Consider the following 21,578-nt stretch of genomic DNA (forward strand, 5'->3'; position numbering starts at 1 on the left):
TTAGCAATTTAATCAAACCCAAGGAGGGGACCACTGGGACCTCCAATAAAGAGCTGGTTGGTCAGAAGCACAGGTGATAACCTTGGCTTATGACTGGCATCTAAAAGCGGTTGGGTGGGACTGAGCCCTTAGTCTGTGGAATTTGGTGATGTCTCTGGGAAGATATGTCTGAATTGAATTGAATTCTTGGACACTCTGCTGGGATCTGAGGATTTATAGTTGCGGGGAAAACTTCCACACATTTATTTGGTGACCGGAAATGTCAGAAATGGAGTGTCTGTGTGAGGAACAGGATCCTCGACAGGAAGAAAAGACATAGTAGGGGAGAACTGAGTTTTTCTACAGAGGAAGGAAAAAAACCCCAAGTGTTTCCTTACCATACCCAGCTGGCCTTTAGAAAATGTTGAATGGGGCAGTGCTGATTGGAGAAGGAAAGCAGAGGGTAATCTATTGCCTACAAGAAGGGAAAGTTATCAAAGGTAGTTATGTGAAACCAAATTAACGTAGTAAATTCAAAAGGATACGTAGGTTAATTAAACTTTAAGAGATGAGAGGAAATCAGAAAAGCCTGCAGAACTATCAAATATTTTGCAGCTTTTGACCTCCAGAATGAAGAAAGCCAACAACAATAGGAAATTGACCAGATGAATTTAGGGTTCCAGGGAAAGTTAACTAGATCGTGTTCTATTTGAGTTCGAGCTGTGAATGCTAAGCTTGCAACTAAGAAAATGGTGATTAAGGGCCAGGGCAGCACCCCATCTGTGAGCTCCAGCTTTGGGAAGATGAAAAGTGGGGAAGGGTTAAAGTCATGGATGGGAAGAACTTGAGTCATGACACTGTTCTTGTTACATGGAAGGGGTCTGCACTGAGAGTTCATTCACCCTTCTGGCGTTCTGTGTAAATTGCCTAAGGATTCAACCAAGGCAAGTCCCTTCATCCTGCAGGGACTGCTCTCCCTGCCCCCTGCTATTGCCCAGAAGTGTTGAGCCCACTCTGAACGAGTGGTGGGAGCAGAACAGAGTCAAAATCTGGCACTTGGTTGATTTTTGCCAAAACAATGAATGAGTCACTGTCCAGTCACATTATGATTGACAGCAGCTGATGCACCAAAGGAAGGAAAGCCAGAGATGAGATGTCCCATACACACGAAGCTGACAGTGCGGTGCAATGTAGGATCTAAGTGACATCGAGCTTTATCAGCTTGACTGATGTTTTTCTGGACACGGATCGTTTAACAGCTCAACAGCCACGTGCTGAGCACTTTTGTGCATCAGATATTAAACGAAGAGTTGAGAATAGATGTGGTTCATCCCTGCTCACAAGAAGTATCCTGGCTAATCTGTTGCTACAAAACATGTTAGTCTAAAAACAAATGGCTTAAAACAAAAGCTATTTTATCATAACTTTTGATTTTGTAAGTCAAAAAATGGGGCAGGGCTCAGCTAGGCAATTCTGCCCACCACCACCCCTCATGTCAATTGAGGTCACTCAGATATAATTAGCTGGTATTAGGGCTGGTTTGGAGGGTTTGGGATGACTTCATTCACGTATCTGGTGCCAGTGCAGGGATGGCTGGAAAGCTGGGCTCAGCTGAAACTGACAACTGGAGAGTCTGCCCTTGGTCTCCCCAGCATGTGATCTCAAGGTCCCTGGACTTCTTACATGGTAAGACTAGTCAGGACTTCTAAAGTATTCCAGTAGGCCTGAGCAGAAGCCTCAAGACTTCTTTTGATGTCATACCTGCTGGTAGGCCAGATTCACGGGCAGAAGATTGTACTCTACCTCTCGGAGGAATAACCAATATCTTGTGCAGAAACAAACAGGCTCTTCTATTAGTAATGATAGAAGTGCTACTACAGAGCTATGCACAGGGTGTTGTGGACAGGGAGAACTGAAACGAAGGATTAGTAAGAATTAGCTGTATAAATTAAAATAAGAAAGTTAATCGTCAACTCCATGAGCAAACACACGGATGCCGAAAGAGCGTGCTGCCACTCCTGACACATGGGAGTAGAAGTGAGGGAACCACAACGCCATCAGCAAGAGTCAGGAGAGACTGAGGGAGCCAGAGCAAGTCTGTTCCACCTCAAGGGTCAAGGACGGACCTGGTGCCCAGAGCCTATGGCCACACGGCTCCAGACCCTCTCCTCATAAACCGGAGTCAGTGGGGAGCAGCAGGCACTCACCTCTTAATGCCCCTCCCCTTCCCGGATTTCCCTCCGCCATCGGCCTCCAGTGCGCTGCGGATGAGGCCCAACTCCCTTCATCCCCATCCATGTTGGTCACCGTAGGAAACCCTCGCCTCCCCACTGCTCATCTCTTGCACTCAAGGGGTCTGAGGTTCTACTCACGCACTGTCCTCTCCTACCCTCATCCTTCCCCAACTCTGGGAACCCTCTGTTCGACCCTCTGGAATTCAGGACTTCCATCAGCACGACGAATGTTTTACTTGGCCCATCACTTTAAGCACTCGTTAAAGGGCCAGGCTTCTTCCCTGTAAAATTACTGTTTTCCCACTCGCAGGTATAACTATTTGGTAAGGAGATAGGTTTAAACTATGTAAAGACACTGTTTTCGTCAACCCTTCCATTCATTTGTTTATTTTTGCATGTCTGTATGGACTCATGATTTCTAATTCTATTCAGTGGGCTCTCATAATCCATTGCTGCCATTTCTTTCAGTGCTTATATTCAGTCTGATTTGGCCGCTGGGAGCCCCTTTTAGCCGGCTTTTCTGCCTTTTGGTCTATCCTCAGTATTCTCTGTGCCCTTTCTTGTCTACCCGCACAGGATCTTCCAGGCTCATCGTGCTCTTTGCTTACTCTGGCCCTGAAATTAGCTGTCTCTCCAAGGAGCTGTAATCCCTCTTAGTGTGGAATGGTATTTAGAACCTGAGATTCAAGTGTCAGACGCGCTCATTGCTGTCAGCGTGCTGCTAGCCCAGACCCCTCAGAGGACATGTAACTAACACCTGCGTGCACGCATGCAGATGCACACACACACACACACACACACACACACACACACCTTTATATGAACATTTCTCTACCTATCCATCTACATGTGGAACACCATGGGTTCATACAAATGTTTAACTTCAGTGCAACAATATGGGGATTAACCTGATTTTCGCTCTTTTTGTATTTGTACCTCCCTTCCGTGACAACGAGGAACTTAGCTCCCTTGCTCTTTCATCTACTTACAAACTCAATCCCTTGCATGTTTCCACCCTCGTACCTCTGCCACCACCCTCTCCCCATTGCACTTGAGCTGGACACCCTTCCCCGGGGGAGCTTCGCCACTGAGGGGTTCTATTCACCCTTCTGGGACCTGACACCCAATGCTCAGTCACGCCTCTTTGTAGAAGCCCTCTTCACCCAGCTGGGGCATTTTATTTAACAAGAACATTTGGCCTTAATGGAATCGTACACCTTTTGTGTTCTTAAAACCACAGTGTTCTTACAGGGCTTTGCTATGGGTGTCAGAGCTCAAGGGGCCCGATGATTGTCAGGTCATGGGAGATAGTACTCAATAACCAGAGTGACTTTTCTTAGAGAAAAATAAGATAGTATAAATCCATCAGAATATTTCATTAATTTAAATGACTATGAACATTAAACTTTACTATTAATAAAGATTTTCAAGTTGTGTTTTTTAAAAGATCATCTATAATGTCCTTACAAGAGACATAAAAGAAAAAAATGAGAGAGTTTGAAAATAAAAGAAGGAAAAAGGATAAGCCAGAACAGCATTGACTAAATAGAAGCTGGTGTGAGATAAAAATAATATCATTTATAATGGCACCAAGACACATGAAGTATTTATGTAAAAATCAAGCAAAATATGAATAAGATTTATATGCTGAGAACTACAAAACAATGGTGAAAGGAATTTTTATGATTCAATGGGGAAATAGTGTTCAAACATTGGAAGACTCAATATTTTTAAGATGTTAGTTCTTCCCAAATTCATACTTGTATTCAATACATTTCTAGTCAAAAACCCAGCAGAAATTTTTGTAGAATAGATAAGCTGATTCTAAAACTTATGTTTAAAGCCAAAATGCTAGGATAAAGTTAGAAAGACAAAAATGTATATGGTTCCACTTACTTTAGGCACATAGAATAATCAGATTTATAGAATCAAGAAGTAGAATAGGAGTTACCAGGGGCTGGGGGGTGGGGAATAGGGAGCTGGGTTTAATGGGTACAGAGTTTCAGTTGGAAAAGATGAAAAAATTATGGAGAAGGATGGTGGTGATTGTGCAACGATATGAAGGTACTTAATACCACTGTACTATGCAATTAAAGATGGCTAAAATGGTGAATGTTATTAAGTATACTTTATCATAATAAAGATTTTTTTTAATTATTCAAATTGCCAAAATAATTTTGAACTCCCACTGGGTGATTTCAAACCTGACGGTAGGGTTAGAGTAATCAATACAGTATAGTAAGTACAGACCTATAGGTCAACAGAACAGAATAGACAATCCAGAAATACAACCACATGTGGTTAATTTTTGACAAAAGTACAAAAGTAATTCAGTAGAGAAGGGATACAATTATCACCATATGGTGCTGGAATAATTGAATATCCACCCATATGCAAAATAATCTTCATGTACACCCCACACCATACACAAAAGTTAAGTAAAAACTGGTCAGAGACCTAAATGTGTAATCTAAAACTATAAAAATTCTAGAAGAAAACATAGGAGAAAATATGTCCTTGGTTTAAGGAAAGTTGTCATATAAAATATCAAAAGCATAATCATAAGAGAAAAGTGATAAATTAAACTTCTTGAAAATTGAAAACTTTTGCTCTGCAAAAGACACCAGTCAAGGAATAAAAAACCACAGACTTGGTAAGAATATTTGCAAATACATATCGACAAAGATGTGGATAGTAAAAAGCCCACTGAAAAACACTTACTATCATTAGTCATTAGGAAAATACAAATTAAAACCACAATATGATACCATCACGCTCCTATTAGAATGAAAAATAGTACTGACAAGAATAAGTGCTGACAAGAATACAGTGCAACCAGAATACTCGTATATTGCTTATGGGAATGCAAACTGGTACAACTGTCTTGGAAAACAACAGTTTGGCGGTTTCTTGTTTCTTATAAGGTTAACCATAAACCTACCATACGACGCAGCAAATCCCCAGGCATTTGCTCGTCAGAAATGACCACTATGTGCGCACAGAAGCCCTTTATTCCTAATCATCAGAGCCAGCTAAATGTCTTTCAACTGACACATGTATAAACAAACCGTGGAATATTCTCCAGTGGAATAGTCTGCCTCTCTAAAAAGAAACAAACTGCTGATACACACAAAAGCATGGATGACTGCCAGACGCTTTATCCTAGGGAAAGAAGGCAGTCTGAAAAGGCTACATACTGTATGATTCCATTTAGATGACATTCTGGAAAGGGCAAGACTATTGGAACAGAAAGCAGTGGTTGCCAAGGAGTGGGGGTTGGCTGTGACTGCGGGGGGGCATTGTTTATCGTCTCCAGAACTGTTGTGTACCTTCACGGTGTTGGTGTGTTGTACTTTGATTGTGAAACCTGGCAAAAATATTCACTAAAAAAGGTGAATTTTATTATTTGTGAGTTGTAGCTCAACATACCTGAGTTAAAAAAAAAAAAAACAAACGAAAATAGGCATATTGTTTTGTTTTCAGACATTGAGCAGTGATGGATTGTTTGTAGAGGTTTGTAATTCATTTTGTTAAAACCATAGAATATGGGCTGAGGTCATCTCATGTCAATTTCCTCATTTTTCAATGAATGAAAAAAGCCAGAGGAGGAAATGACACATGACAAAGAACAATCACCTTTTGTGATGTGATTATATAAATAAGCTGCTTCAGAGGCTGGGATCCGCATTACTTTTTTGTTGTTTTCTGCCGATGTAGCGAAACAGAGTCCAGAAAAACTCCTGGCATCTGTTCGGTTGAACCCAGAAATCCACAGCAGATTTTCAGATTTGAATGTACAGTGTTGGAACCTCACTTTGGCTAATTCTAGGACCAAAAGTTCCTGATGCAGTTGTCTGCTAAAAATTGGTTTATGATACACACATGATGGATCTTACAACATTGCTCATGTTGGCTTCATTTCATAAACTGTGTCTTACAACTGCACGATTACATTTTGTGAGAAGTTGTACCATAGTGGCTGTCAACTTTTTAGATTTTGAGCCCCGCCTCCAAGGCTACACACTCAGTCACAAATGTAAGAGTGACTCGGGAAAGCTTCTCTGCCTGTGGTGTCGGTTGACCCAAGCCCAGCAGCACTGAGGGACTTCCATTGATCACAGTGCAAAATCCACTGCTCCCACACCCACGTTTGGGAAGAGGGCCATAATGGTGGCTCACAGACAGCTAGCCAGGCTGAATGATTCCAGACTGAATCTGGTTCTTGTTAACAGGGCTTATCAGTCAGTGGAGTTCTTGAGAAGTCTGTGGCATCAGTTCACAGTAACAGATCTCTGTCCCAGAAGTCACCTCTCACTGTATAAAATTGTGCTTAATGTCATTGTTCCATTTTATCTGACCATTCTACTCTCCCTTTTTAAAATCTAACTCTAGACTCAGAAGAGAGGGGAGATCAGAATTCAGTTTGTTGTATTTAGGTGTTACCAAACTTTCGAAAGGGAAGGAGAGATGGAGAATTGTATATATGGGTCTGGAGCTCAGGAGGGAAAATGTAAACTGCAGATAAAAACAGGTGAGAATTTCCACACTGAGATGGTACTGGGAGCTGAGGGTGTGGTCAGAGAAGGCTCACAGGAAGGGGCCGGACTGCTGAGGAAGCCAGCAGTCCAGGGCTGGGCAGAGGAGGATGAATGTATATGGAGGCCAAGGAGAGAAGCTAAGAGAGCCTGGTGTCCTGGAAATCGAGTGAGGATAGGGTACCAATGAGAAAGAGGTCCAGTGTTAAATGCTGCTGAGAAAGCAAAGGTAATGAAGTTTAAAAATGTCCACGAGATTTAATAGCATGATGGTCACTGGTGATCTCCACAATTAAGTCTTCTATCCTTTGTGGTCATTCTTCATGATGAAAAATTCTTTGAGAACAGACCCTTTGAATAGAGCTTCACGTCCTCCTATATGGTTTTGTGCCTAAGAAATGGCCACCGAACAGTTGCTATATTGTAAACTTCCCTGATACACACGAAACCTCAAGAAGGTGTCATGGTGGCGGGGGGGTGGGGGGGGCACCTGGGTGGTTCAGTCAGTTGAGCGTCCGACTTCAGCTTGGGTCATGATCTCACAGCTGATGAGGTCAAGCCCTGCGTCAGGCTCTGTGCTGATGGCTCAGAGCCTGGACCCTGCTTTGGATTCTCTCTCTCTCTCTCTCTCTCTCTCTCTCTCTCTCTCTGAAAAATTAAAAAATAATAAAAACATTAAAAAATTTTTTTTCAATGGTACCATGGGGGTGGGGGTGATGGAACTGTTGTGTACCCTGATTGTATCAGTGGCTACACGTGTTAAAACTCATAGAATGGTACACCTCAAAACAGCCCATTTTACTACATTTTAATTTAAAAAAACAGTTTTAAATAGTAATGGTAAGAGTCTTTTTCTTACATGGTGGCGACTCTCGGGTGTTTATTGTGAAGTGACTCTTTCAATCTCATACGTATTTCCTAAATAGTCCTTTGTATTACGCAAGGGTTAATGAAATATTGACAATTTAATAAAAAACAACTAAGGTTTTAAGCAAAGAGAAATCCAGAAAAGTGCCAATAGAAGATTTATGAAAATGCATCTATAATTTTAGCTGATACTAAAAGAAGTGAAAAGGAAAGCAAAAACAAAATCTCTGTTGTCTCGTCTTTTTAACAGACAGGAATGGGTCACTTGCGTGTCACAAAGGATGGTCTTCGCCTGGAAGGGGAGTCAGAATTTTTATTCCCATTGTACGCCAAGGAAATACACTCCAGAGTGGTAAGAAAGTGATGAAACATGCAAATATGTTGTGTTTTATGAAAAATTAATGATCGTTAAGCATAGAAATTCAGCTATTTCGGAAGAGAGTTCTTAGAACGTATATATGTACATGCGTTCATGTTACACGCTTTATAAAAGCTTGGTAGAAGGTTGTAAAACTTATTTCCGATATTATATTATAAAAAGATGCCATTTTCATGTGCTTCAGCTCTGAACTCGGTGGCCTCAGAAATTTAAACCATAATTAAAAACGTCTGGTAATTAAAACCTTTATCAAAGGCAATCTAAACCTCTTTCCATTAGTGCAGGTAATTTAAAGACACTTTTCTCAAGGCATTTAAAATTATCTGAGAAGCTTAGAAAGAAATTAGTTTCATTGTAGCGCGTTCTGTACTAATTACGCTAATTATAGATTATGGTCCTGTGGGATTCTCCACAAGTAGATTAAACATATCTGTTAAATAATTGTGTGACTTTAAAAATAAATCTGCCTCCGTATTATCTTCATTTACCTCCGTGAAATTTGTAACAAATAGAGCCAAGCGTGAAACACAGTCAAATAGCTTTTGTAATATGGTTCCATTTTTCTCATGTGATGCTATGGACTTCGTAGAAAAGGTAAACCTTTTGCTAAATTATTGGTTGGGTGTCATCTCCATGAAATGTTGAGACTTCACCCAACTGTAACCTACCGGTTGGATGAAGCGTGTACTCTTCGTTTTCCTCCCGTGTTTACACATGTGAAAGGATGTGTCAGTACCTCCTACATACTGAGGCTCTTCGAGTGACTCTAGGGCAGTTGGAAAGGATACAAGAGAAGCGTGTGGTCTTATAGGAGGGGTAAAGTACACCCCCACACAGCCATCAGAACGGTCACCAAGCCCCTACTACCAACCATAATGGGATGCCGTGTAGACTTGCACATACATACACTGCCAAGGAGTCTCGAGAGTGCAAGGCACATTAGTAGCTCTTAGGCACTGTTGTATTACTTCTGATAGTGTCTCAGTTGACGGGAGGAACCCACAAATGACCTGGAATAGGACAGGCTGATACATGCGTGAGCCACATGCCGTGAGCTTAGCTGAAGAGCTGAGACACTTAACGTGAATCGTGATGGCATTTCAGTGTATTGAATAGCCGTGTCATATGGAAACGTGAGGAATAAACCCAAACTTATGTAAAGGGGGAAGTCAGATGTGAGCAAAGAATTTAAATATTAGAACCATTTCCCCCCCCCCCAGAGTAATGCTGGCTGATTTCCTACCTATAGTTTTGAGGAGAGAAGACTGGTAAAATAGCCTGATGGCTGAAATCAGGTGATTAGTTCTAGCAAATTTAATATTCTGGAATTAATAGTACTTTTAGTTATATCTTATCAGATTTTTATATCTCCATATACTTAAAAAAAATCAGGGAGCAAAATTATGTCAATTATTTTAGATAATCATATATTAAACTCTTACAATGATGCATTGATGCAGTATGTCGATCGATACATAAAATTATAGAAACATTTGGAATGATATTATGTGATCACAGAGCTATAAAGTATCTGGTAACTAATATGGCTTTCCAATAGTTGGATTAACTGAACAAAATTAGGTCTTATATATTCTGTGTGCACTGATGTATTAGTTATGTTTCCTTTTCAAAGATGAGTCTAGGAGGTAATTTTCCGTAAAATTACAGAAATGGATTTACAAAATCTGGCACATATTAATTTATGTATATTGCTGAGGTGAGAGAATTTCCTTATTCTAAATATAATTCAACATGGTACTCTGGCTTCTAACATGTGATTACTTGGTAACTCTTCAAAGCTAATACATGAGGTCCTGTGAAGATTGTGCCTGGAACTCATGATTTATAACCACCTATCCTGCCCATTATTAACCTAAGCACATAGCAATTATAACTGATAAAACAAAAAAGTTGTAGTTAGCAACATACAGACATCGTCAAAGATGAAATGAAACCAAAACACGCAATGGTAAAGCTTTACTTGGAATGATTGTCTTTGAAGTTCGCAGTCCTGGAAAGAGGCAGGGACAGCTTACGGTCAAAGCCCACAGAGACGCAGGGACCAGAATGTTGCCCGATGGGACTGCTTGGGGCTCTAGCCAGACCCACTGCATGAGACAGCAGTGAAAGGCAGAAAATAGTCGCACCTACTGCCCAGACTTGAATAAAGATGCCAGACCAAGACCCGAATGTCATCCGAGGACACGAGCCCTGAGCCACCATGACAAGGCTGAGAAACCCAGGGGTCTCAATGAAAACAATGGGAAAGCCCTTAGACAGGCTCGGTAAATCCAGAAATCAAAATGCATCCACAGAGGGAAGCTTGAGACTGAGACTGGAAACCACATAAGGAAGCCTTCATCTAAAAAAAGGATTCCAACTAAACTCCCCAAAAAGAGAATTAACTTCCAACTAAGTAGAAATAATCATTCTGAAAATGACTGGAAAAGCACACTTACGCATCTCACAGAGATAAAGCTATTTTTGAGGAGCTCCTATGAAAAAGACAAGAAATGTAAAAATCAAAACAGGTAATACGAGACAAATAACAGGGAACGGACTTACCTGCTTTTATTAAACAACTAAAAAACTTGAAAATGTACCAGAAACCATGGTTTTTGCTGTGGCCTGGAAGTTCACATGTTGGAACCCTAACCCCCAGGGTGATGGTATTAGGAGGTGGGATTTTGGCGACTTCCTCATGAGGGAATCAGTGCCCTGATCAGGGAGGCCCCGGAGAGCCCCCTCACCCCTTCCACCAGGTGAGCTGGAGGCTGGGAGGCCCCTTCTGTGAACCCGAAAGTGAGTCTCACTGGACACAGCAAATCTGCCAGCACCATGACCTTGGACTTCCCCGTCTCCAGAACTGCGAGAAAGAACCCAGTCTCTGGTATTCTGTTAGAGCACCAAAATGGAGTCGGACAGTTTGCAGACGTTGGACAGTGGCAGTCAGGACAGTTCTCTCTGAGAGGCGGACACAAGAGGTGAGCCCCAGGACCGCCCCAGTTTGCTACTTGCAGAGAGTTTCGAAGGCCACGGTGAGGGAGCGGGGCCAACGAAGAGGCACGGGTCCTGCCCGAGTTGAGAAGATATGGTTGGGAGTCCAAGGACGAGCAGCCAACCTAAAGCTCACAGGCTAAAGCTCACCATCGAGGAGGCCACCACACAGGGAGAGCCCCGAGACGGCGGGAGGTGAGCCCCTCCTCACACCCCTGCACGCCAAGGCTCTACGTAAGAAACCGGTAAACCGTTAACTCTTACCGTGCTACGTATTTTTGAACAATGTGAAGACAAGTATCAAGGTCACATCAGTGGATGAAACACGAGATGCCGATAGGTCATCTGCTTCCACAAAGCGATGGGGAGAATTTCGGACCTGCCAGAGTTCCAGAGCGTTCCTGAAACTTCTTTCCTTCTGAAAAATCACGGTACTCGCTACACCTTTGGAAGACATTCGGTTCCCTCTGAATGGATCATAAACCCGCCTGAATCCAACAGCCAAATTGTTGCGTTCTTTTTTGAAGAAAATTGCTTATATAAAAGCAAACAATCTTCTGTAGTGCAAAACCAGCCATTCGGAACTGTGATACCACAGGAGGCGCTTATGACATAAAGCCACCTTATCTTCCAACAAAAGTTTTAAAAATGTAGATATCTGACAAATTTTAAAAAGCTCTTGTGAAGTTGTGAAAAGGCTTTACATTTTGAAAATAAGTAATGTGGTGTTTCTTACAGAAGAACTAACCATGCTCTGATTTATCCTCTAAAAATATGTCATGTCCTGGACATAGATATTAAAAAAATTTTAATATTTTAATATTTTATTAAGAAATTTTAATTCCTTGGAACAGGAAAAAACACTGATTAAAACTCGATTATTTTAGATCTTCACCCAGAGAGCTAACGTGGTACACTATAGCCATTGCATACGAGCAGTGCGAACCCATAAAAATATTATAATTTATGAAAAAAGGAGTTAGGACACCCTGTAGCAGCAAGGAAATGGATTTTGCCACCAACCACATGAGCTTAGAAGAAGCTCTTGAGTCTGGAATGAATCCTCAGCCCTTCAGTCCCCTTGAGACCCTGAACAGGGGACCAAGGTAGCCTGTGCCTAGACTCCTGACCCACAAAAGCAATAATATAATAAATACGTATTGTTTGAAACTGTTGGAGTAAAAAATTTTCCTGTACTCTTTTAACATAGTATAATCCAAGATTTTAAAATACTGTGTAGGGCCACAGGATCTCTGACTATGGAAAAAGTATCTTATAGAAATCCTAAATTTATATATGAATATAAATATACAGTCATTTTATTTTTTATTTAAAATTTTTAATGTTTGTTTATTTTGGAGAGAGACAGAGACAGAGCGTGAGTGGGGAGGGGCAGAGAGAGGGAGACACAGAGTCCCAAGCAGGCTCCAGACTCTGAGCTGTCAGCACACAGCCCGACGTGGGGCTCGATCCCACGCCACGAACCGCGAGATCGTGACCTGAGCTAAAATCGGACGCTTAACCGACCGAGCCACCCGGGTGCCCCACAGTCATTTTGAATACTATCTATTCATTGGGATGCCCCGGGTGGCTCAGTCACTTGAGTGTTTGACTCTTGACTTTGGCTCAGGTCATGATCCCAGGATCGTGAGATCAAGCCCCGCGTTGGGCTCTACGCCGACGCACTGAGTGTGGAGCCTGCTTAAGATTCTCCCTCTCCATCCCTTTGGTTGTTCCTGCCCACGGAACGCACATGTACACACTAAAAATAAGTCTAAAATATGTCTCTCTAAAAATAAGTGAGTAAATGAGTGAATAGTATGTATTTGTCACATTTTGTAAATGCCCTTCTAGGATTCATCTCTGCTTCTGCAGTCAACTCAGAATGTGACCGTCAACGCACGCAACTCTGAAGGGGAGGTCACAGGCAGGTTAAAAGTGGGTGAGTCTAACCTCTTCACAGTGCTTTGCATGTGAGTGGTCCGTGGATAGTTGTGCTGAATGGATACACGTCTCTCTTCTGAAGAATTCACAGTTACTCATGAACAATTACAGTACGAGTTTTCTAAATATCATGCTGTGTTGACTGCAGAGAATAGTTGGCATCACGGGGGGGACAGTCTGAGATATTTTAAAGTTATTGCGATTGCAAGAAATAGAGGACCATTCAAGGTAGTAAAAGACACATGATTAGTACAGAACGCAAAGGAATCTCAGAGACCAAAGGAAAGGAGCCAAAGTGTCTGGCCTCAAAAGAACAGAGGCCAGGGGCTAAGAGCCAAAAGATTCTCTCCGCTCTTCCTTCCCCACCCCTCCTTCACCTTACCCTTTCTCCTCGCCCATGTACCCCTCCTTTCTACAGCATCTCTGCCCATTATTTTCACTTGGCCACATCGGCTCTAACTCCGTAGGACGTACAGGACCTCTCTGGTTCTTCATCTGATAGGCTGTGCTTCTCAACACCAGCCAGCGTGGTCTTTAGTTTCATGAATTCTAAATTCACAATAAAGTACTCTGATTGGCCCAAGTAATGTGTGTAACCAACTGCCCGGGGGCAGCTATGTATCCTATCCAACCAGCTAAGACCAGAGAGTAAGCTCACCCAGCAGTGAGATCACGCGAACTCTTATACAGTGAGAAAAAAAGGATTACCGAGAAAGATCATAGGTGGAAGAAATGAAAGGAAGAAATTCCTTTCACCTGGTGAAAGGAATGTGTATCCATTCTCTATACTATCAGCAGTCTATACATGTGCCAAATCTAAGAAACTGAGTGGCCTTCTGGGTTATGGGAAAACAGATGAAAAGTGGTCCCGCCAGCACAAACTGGTAACTTTCAACGTCTCTTTTTTACGAAACAGAATATGTTACATTGGAAACTGCAGCCGTATATTAGCCCGATGATTCCTTTTTATCACGCTGATACACAAGTTCCATATTATATGTTCTGCTTTAATCTTCATAACTTACTTCTCTTTTGCTTAGAAGTTGTCCGATCACTAGTCCAGTGAGATTCTCAGTGGTTCCAGACATGACCCTGAGTTTGTTTCAGCGTACATGTTCTTGAAACGTGTCTAAGATCAAATCATATTTCTTGAAAGATTATGTAGGATTATGATTTATCTTTACCATTATTTCACAGACTTCTTTGGCTCTAGCTTTATATGTTTGAGGGATTTTTGCTCATCTTTTTGTCATTCATTTGCCATTTGTTGGATGCCTACATGCAACTTTCTATATGCTGTCACATGTAAATAATATGTACGTACCCCTTAGGAGCTCCACAAGTAAAAGACTCCCTTTATATTCTTATAAAAATGATTTACTACAAATACTTATTTCCTCATTTAATTTTTTGTTGAACGTAGATTTTCGTATATCGTACAAGAGAGTTAGGGGCACCTGGGTGGCTCAATCCGTTAAGTTTCCGTCTTCGGTCATGATCTCACAGTTCGTGGGTTCAAACCCTGCATCAGGCTCTGTGCCGACAGCTCAGAGCCTGGAGCCTTTTCCGATTCTGTGTCTCCCTCTCTCTCTGCCCCTCCCCCACTGATGCTCTCCCCCCCCCCCCAAAAATAAACACTTTTTAAAATTTTTTAAAAATTTAAAAAAAAGAGTTAGATGTGATATACATCTGCCTCCAATTCCATGAATGAAAAAAAACTGAAGCAGTGAAAAGCAAATTTGCTCAAGAACACAGCTATTTAGCAGAACAAGCCAAACCAGGAGTTAGCAGGAATTAGTAGTTTAGCAGGAAAAGCAAACCCCAGGACTTCTCTCCCTCAGCCCGGAGTGTACCACTCCCTCTCTCCAATCAGATTTCCTTAAATTATGGCACACCAGTTTCCTTAAATTATGGCCCTATTTCCTGCAAATATGGTTACCATTTTTGTCACCAAGGAACTTACTTAAAAAAAATTTTTTTTTAAATTTTCCCATTAGAATTACGTTGGTTTAAATTGTTCACCTTAAATCTTGAGTTTTAACCTGGGTGTTTCATGCTTGATATAATGTTAAAGCTGGTGATTTTTCTTAAACCCTTGGTTGAAAAGCCTCTGCTACGTGGCGGACCCTGAAGCAGGGAATACTGCCCAGCTCACCGAGGGTATTTTCAAGTAAACGACTTCCGCAATCACAGCCGTTCCGGCCTCACGTTTCCGGGAAGAAGTTAAATGTAGCCAACCTGGACATTAAAATGTAATTTATGTGAACTAGCCAAATACATCCCATGTAATGAAATGAATACTTGCTCATTACTAAACCACTGAAAACAATGGCAACCAGTACGGTCAAACCAAAAGTCTTAAATCCCCAAGAAGTCAAACACTGACATGAACAATAGCTAACACTCTCAATCCTTGAGCTGAAAGATACCAACTCATAGCAAAATAACGGGAAAACTTACTAACTGTGAGTTCAGCTCTGGTTGCCTACCAGTCATTTTCTTTTGATTTCAAATAACAGAGACGAGTTCTGGTTAGCTTAAAAAAGTTTACACGGGAGGGCTGGTCGGATTCGGCAGTGCGGGTTTTCTGAGGACCGAGCCGGGCTGCAGCCAGTGGTTCCTGGGGAACCACCAGCTTTCTGGCAACTGGCAGTCGGTATAGAGTTTGATCAAGCAGGGCCACTGGCCTCTCTGCCCTGCGATTTCTCTAGAGTTATGGTCACTACCAATCCAACTGGGGATTTTCAGCCAACAACCAAATAAACCCACTGGGGAGGCTGGTAATGTTTACGGCTCAATTTGGTCACCATCACGCAGACACCCAAATCATTTTCCTGGGTGCTGAAAGATGTCCTCTGTCACAATCACACTGTCTTAGAGCCAGGTGTTCGAATAGCAAAGCTGAGAAGTAAGAATCTCATTAACCCATTAAGTTGGTTCGGGTTCTTGGAACTTATGCATAGCCATGGTAAGCTTCTGCAAAAGCCTTTGTATACCCAGAGCGTGACTAATGTCAAGAATAGAAACGTAAAACACAAGGATAAAGTGAATGTAGTATTGCAGAGTTTCATGGACCCTCTGTTAAGGAACAGCAGTGCACCTGCAGCCGAGATATCTTTGGGTGTAATGATTGGACTCAGCAGAAGAAACATCAGAAGTGAGGTCAAAAATACCAGTGTTGGGGCGCCTGGGTGGCGCAGTCGGTTAAGCGTCCGACTTCAGCCAGGTCACGATCTCGCGGTCCGTGAGTTCGAGCCCCGCGTCGGGCTCTGGGCTGATGGCTCGGAGCCTGGAGCCTGTTTCCGATTCTGTGTCTCCCTCTCTCTCTGCCCCTCCCCCGTTCATGCTCTGTCTCTCTCTGTCCCAAAAATTAAAAAAAAAAAAAAAAAAAAATACCAGTGTGATCCCAGCTGCATGTTCACATCTCTGAGGTTACCTAGATATTGCTGCTTTGCAATCCTTCCCCAGGGAAAAAGAGACAGAGGACAGTGACTGCAAACCTGAAGACAGGGGACCTTCCGGTGCAGCACGCCCCAGGGAAGAGACGCTCCAAACACAGCACAGGGTCACAACAGGCTGTGGATATAAGAATATACTCGAGAGACCAAAGCAGGACAGTGACAGACATGTTTCACATTTCAGCCACTCGATTAGTGACCCCCCCCCCCCCCCCCGGTTAGCAAATAAATTACTAAAGCACACAGCAAGTTCTGGCAAGAGATTTGAAGTAAGGGTGATGCTCAGGGACCTTTTCTCCAGACTGGTGGGAATTCATGCACTTTTTCTCTTTAGCTTCGCTCCTTTGGGCAGGGGTTTCTGCAGCCCCGTCGAAGAGAAATAACCAAGAGCCTTCTGTTTGCTGCCCAAGCGTGCCATCATTGCTCAAAGCTGAGGCCAACAAGTTTGTAATTGACCAAAGGTCTAGGGAACTCATGACGGTAGTAATCAACACTATTCCAAGACAGCAACTTGTCCTCTGGCTATGACTGAGACCCCTCCGAGATCTGGCCTTGTGTAAAACACACAAAAAGAAAACTGTGATGGCATCGTCTGGAACTTTGGTTCAGCTCTCCTGAGCACCATATCCGCAGATGTTGCAGAAGAAATCCTGGAGTGGGCCTACGGAGGCCTCGATAGAAGCACGAGTGCAAGAATACGGAGAATTTGATGCTAGATTACATCTCAGAAGCGGACATTCTAGAATTCAAAAGAAGAGGAAGAGAATGACGGATGGGTGGGGAAGTGCCGGTCTCAGGGAGGGGAGGATGTCGATGGTGAATGGGTTGACACGGACCACTCTTCCCTGTAGAACAGCAAGCATTTGCCAAGAATCTGACCGGCACGCTCTCAGAGGGGAAATCCAAAACTTGTGCCTTCAGCACTAGGCAGATTCTAACCCGGAAAGACTTCCAGAAACTCCACCTGGATTTTTCTCCAACTGAGGAACAAATAGGACTTCCCCCAGGAAACCCCAAAATTAAGTGTACTGAAATACCACCAGTGGGCCCAGAGACAAGTGATGCCCACTTAAGGATAGCGAACGTTTTCATAAGAACCCAAGTCTAAAGAGGAGACAAAACCGGCAACTACAGTGGCTGGAAAGACAAACCAGAAACAGTAGGTTCGGAAGAAAACCTAAATGAACCCACTTTCTGGTCCCACAAAAAAAAGACAAAGGGGCAGGGGCGCCTGGGTGGCTCACCCTGACTTCGGCTCATGGGTTTGAGCCCCGCACTGGGCTCTGTGCTGACAGCCCAGAGCCCGCTTTGGATCCTCTGTCTTCCTCTCTCTCTGCCCCTCCCCCAATAGCATGCGCGCGCTCGCCCTCTCTCCCAAAAATAAACATTTTGAAAGAAACATCAAAAACTACTTAAATATCCAGATGTACGGGTGAACTGTTGAATAACCACAGTGCATCCGCGTGAATACCATGCGTCTGTTAAAAAGAATAGGGAAGACGCCTATGAATTGATTCGGAGTAACTCCCAGGGCATATTTGTAAGCGATAAAAGTAAAGTGCAGAAGCTTACCTACTGTAGGCTACCCTTCATGGAAGTAGGAAAGGGCTAGAAGGAAAGATACATGTGTTTGCTCATTTGTGGGCAAAAGAAATAGAGGAAGCATAAGGCCGAAATAGACTGGCTCCCTGGCCGGCTGCCCGGGAAGAGGCTGGGGGGCCGGGACTGAGGCAGAGGGGTGAGGAGGGAATCACACATGCAATGAAAGCTGTCAGGGATTCTGTGTGTCAGGAAAAACTTGGTTGTATCTTCACCGGAGAAAACCCTTCGGCCGATTTCACAAACTTCATTAGTCAGGTCCTAACACCGTCCTTTATTTATTTCTTTCATTTTTCATTTCCTTCTTTGTACCAAAGCCGCTCGTTAAAAATTTTCCTTTACCAGATAGCTCTTGTTTTTTTTTACCACCAAGGTAGAGTTTGAATTTCATCTCTTAGCTCCACTGCAGAAGAAGATTATTTGCTTGGCTGTAATCAGTGTCCAGCGAGGTTCATAAACACAAGTAGAATGTTAATAAAATCTAAAAGATTAATTAGAAACTCAGTTATTTTAAATTTTTTTTTTCAACGTTTATTTATTTTTGGGACAGAGAGAGACAGAGCATGAACGGGGGAGGGGCAGAGAGAGAGGGAGACACAGAATCGGAAACAGGCTCCAGGCTCCGAGCCATCAGCCCAGAGCCCGATGCGGGGCTCGAACTCACGGACCGCGAGATCGTGACCTGGCTGAAGTCGGACGCTTAACCGACTGCGCCACCCAGGCGCCCCAGAAACTCAGTTATTTTAAGAGATGATTATCCCTGTGGTTATGGGCTAGGGAATGATGTTTTCTGAAGTGGAAACGTGTTTAAAGTTAACATTCGGTATCTCCTTGTTTTCAATAAAATGAAGACGGAATTCTATTCACTTCTGAGCCTTTCCTCTAGTATTTCCCTCTACCTGGCATGCCTCATTCTCTCTTCATCAGGGAAATGGAAAGTGTTTCTTCAAGGTCAGCTCAGACATCATTTCCCCAGGGTGCCATTCCTGACCCACAAGGACAGACCATGGATTCCGGGTTCTCATTAAACACGGCCCATGCTTGTATCATAGCGCTTACCAAATTGTCCTGAAACTAGGTTTATATGCTTTGCTTTTCAGTGCACTAAGTTGTGAGCTATATCCCACTTGTTTATATATCCAAGGTTCTTAGCACAAAACCTTGAACATAAAAAAACATGCCATAAATATGTGCTGAGTGGTACACTCAGTTTTTTACATTTTTTAAAGTTTATTATTATTATTATTTTTTTTTTAGTAATCTCTACACCCAACGTGGGGCTCCAACTCATGACCCTATGATCAAGAGTCATATTTTTGCATTTTCTTTTTCTTAAGTTTGTTTCTTTATTTTTGAGAGAGAGAGAGAGAGAGAGAGAGAGAGAACTCCAAATAGGCTCCACACTGTCAGTGCAGAGTCTGATGCGGGGCTTAAACTCAGAAAACATGGGATCATGACCCGAGCCGAAGTCAGACGCTTAACTGACTGAGCCACCCAGGCGCCCCTGCATTTACTTTGACTCGAGTAAGGGTTTATATGGTTTCCCTACTCATGAAAATTATGCAACTAAACTCGTTGAACATTTCGTCACCATATATGAAACAATGGTTACAGAAAAAAAAAAATCATGTCGTTTAACCCTTTTTACTTAATCAAGCCCCCTAGAACTGTTATATGAGTCTCCAATAAGCTAAACGGTGAAGTCTTACTGGAGAAATTATTCCAGGTTTTTTTCCCCCTTTCAATTTTAAATTCAGATAACTTAATATTCATCATTTAATGCAAATCAGTACTTACATGATAAATGTCTAAGGTATATCCGTGATCCAGAAGAGATAAATGGTGCCACTGAATCCCTGAGTGACTGAGTCTGGGTGAAAGTGCAGATGAGCAAAAATACAGGCCACTATCCAAAAAATAAAGTCAGGTTTCCTTAAGAGAAAGAAGATTAAGACATAGAGGAAAAATAGAGAAATGTGGTCCACTTTATAACTGTCCTACACATACACACAGACATAGGTAAATGAAGGCTTTTGCAGTATTGATTAATGAAATAACGTAAGAATATGTTGGTGACCATATCCAAAACTGTTTAATGTATTCACTGAAGAGCTTCTATTTAATTTCTAGTTAGGTATCCCTCAACTTTAATGAGTAGTGGGAGTGATACAGGAACACACACTCAAAGACTGTAAGATATCCATTTTCTCAGTACATTTACTCTCCCAGATAAGAATATAAAGCAAACCTACAAAAGAATTAGGGAACGCGTGTAGTTCCTTGAGCGAATGCTCGGAGCTGTGTTCTGGAGAGATTAATCCGTTATGCTCCAGGGTTAGAAAGATTGGAAACACAAAGAATTAAGAGACATAAAATGGTGAATGCCTGAGTGTGGGCAAGGGAAATGGAACAAGGTCGCATATGCTCTTGAGGGCACAGCATCCCCAGTCCCCGGGCACGTGGGAACACTCACCAAACCTTGTGAGTCTAAAGGGAGTCTAAAGCAGTGAGTCCACAGCTCACATAAGATGAAACTGGGACAGGAAAGTGTTGCTGTTGTCACTGAAATACAAAGAAGGAGGGAGTGAAGAAGATGACAAAAACGCCATAAGAGAATCTGAGTAGGATTCATCTTCTGGGCTGGCTTTGGCCATTAAAGTCAGCCATTCTTTTTTTTTTTTTCTGTTTTAGATTTCAAATTTATTTATTTTATTTTATTTTATTTTATTTTATTTTATTTTATTTTAAATATGAAATTTATTGTCAAATTGGTTTCCATACAACACCCAGTGCTCATCCCAAAAGGTGCCCTCCTCCATACCCTTCACCCACCCTCCCCTCCCTCCCACCCCCCATCAACCCTCAGTTTATTCTCAGTTTTTAAGAGTCTCTTATGCTTTGAAAGTGAGCCACTCTTAAAATGGTCATTCATGGGGCGCCTGGGTGGCTCAGTCGGTTGAGCGTCCAACTTTGGCTCAGGTCATGATCTTGTGGTTCCTGAGTTTGAGCCCCGCGTTGGGCTGGCTGCTGTCAGTGCAGAGCCCGCTTTGGATCCTCTGTCCCCCTCTCTCTGCCCTTCCCCCACTCACGCTCTCAAAAGTAAACATTAGATAAAAATGGTCTTTCGCAAACCTCACGTTTCAGAATACAAAATCCTTAGTTGGCTAATACTCAAAAGATTACAAATTTACATAAGCTGAGTAGACAAATTATGTTATTTTTGGCTAGTTTTAACTTGAAAAACTTCACTTTTAAATGATTTAGTCTTTTATGTGGCATAGATTAACGCTTTCTTGTTCTTTTTAATTTTTTTTTTTAATTTGAGTATAGTTGACAAACAGGGCTACCTTTGGGTCAGGTGTACAACCTAGTGAGTGATTCAGCACCTCCATAATTTGTGCTTTGTAGATTAGCATGTATTCGACATAAATTAATTTTAATAATATCATAGATTTAGGCTCAGAACGTAAAAAGTTTAATCGCGGGGCACCTGGGTGGCGCAGTCGGTTAAGCGTCCGACTTCAGCCAGGTCACGATCTCGCGGTCCGGGAGTTCGAGCCCCGCGTCAGGCTCTGGGCTGATGGCT

General features: G+C 42.4%; 1 protein-coding gene across 2 annotated transcripts in view; it reads left to right on the forward strand.

The window, feature by feature from the left end:
• SGCG (sarcoglycan gamma) overlaps positions 1-21,578 on the forward strand; it is a 127,031-nt gene that overhangs the window by 73,942 nt on the left and 31,511 nt on the right. For both annotated transcript variants that reach the window (XM_030307794.1, XM_030307799.2), the window contains exons 3-4: positions 7,866-7,967; positions 12,846-12,933. In XM_030307794.1, the coding sequence (XP_030163654.1) occupies positions 7,866-7,967; positions 12,846-12,933 (190 nt within the window). The remainder of the gene's footprint in view (positions 1-7,865; positions 7,968-12,845; positions 12,934-21,578) is intronic.

The sequence above is a fragment of the Lynx canadensis genome, chromosome A1 (genome assembly GCF_007474595.2).
Source record: "Lynx canadensis isolate LIC74 chromosome A1, mLynCan4.pri.v2, whole genome shotgun sequence".
NCBI classification, from domain to species: Eukaryota; Metazoa; Chordata; class Mammalia; order Carnivora; family Felidae; genus Lynx; species Lynx canadensis.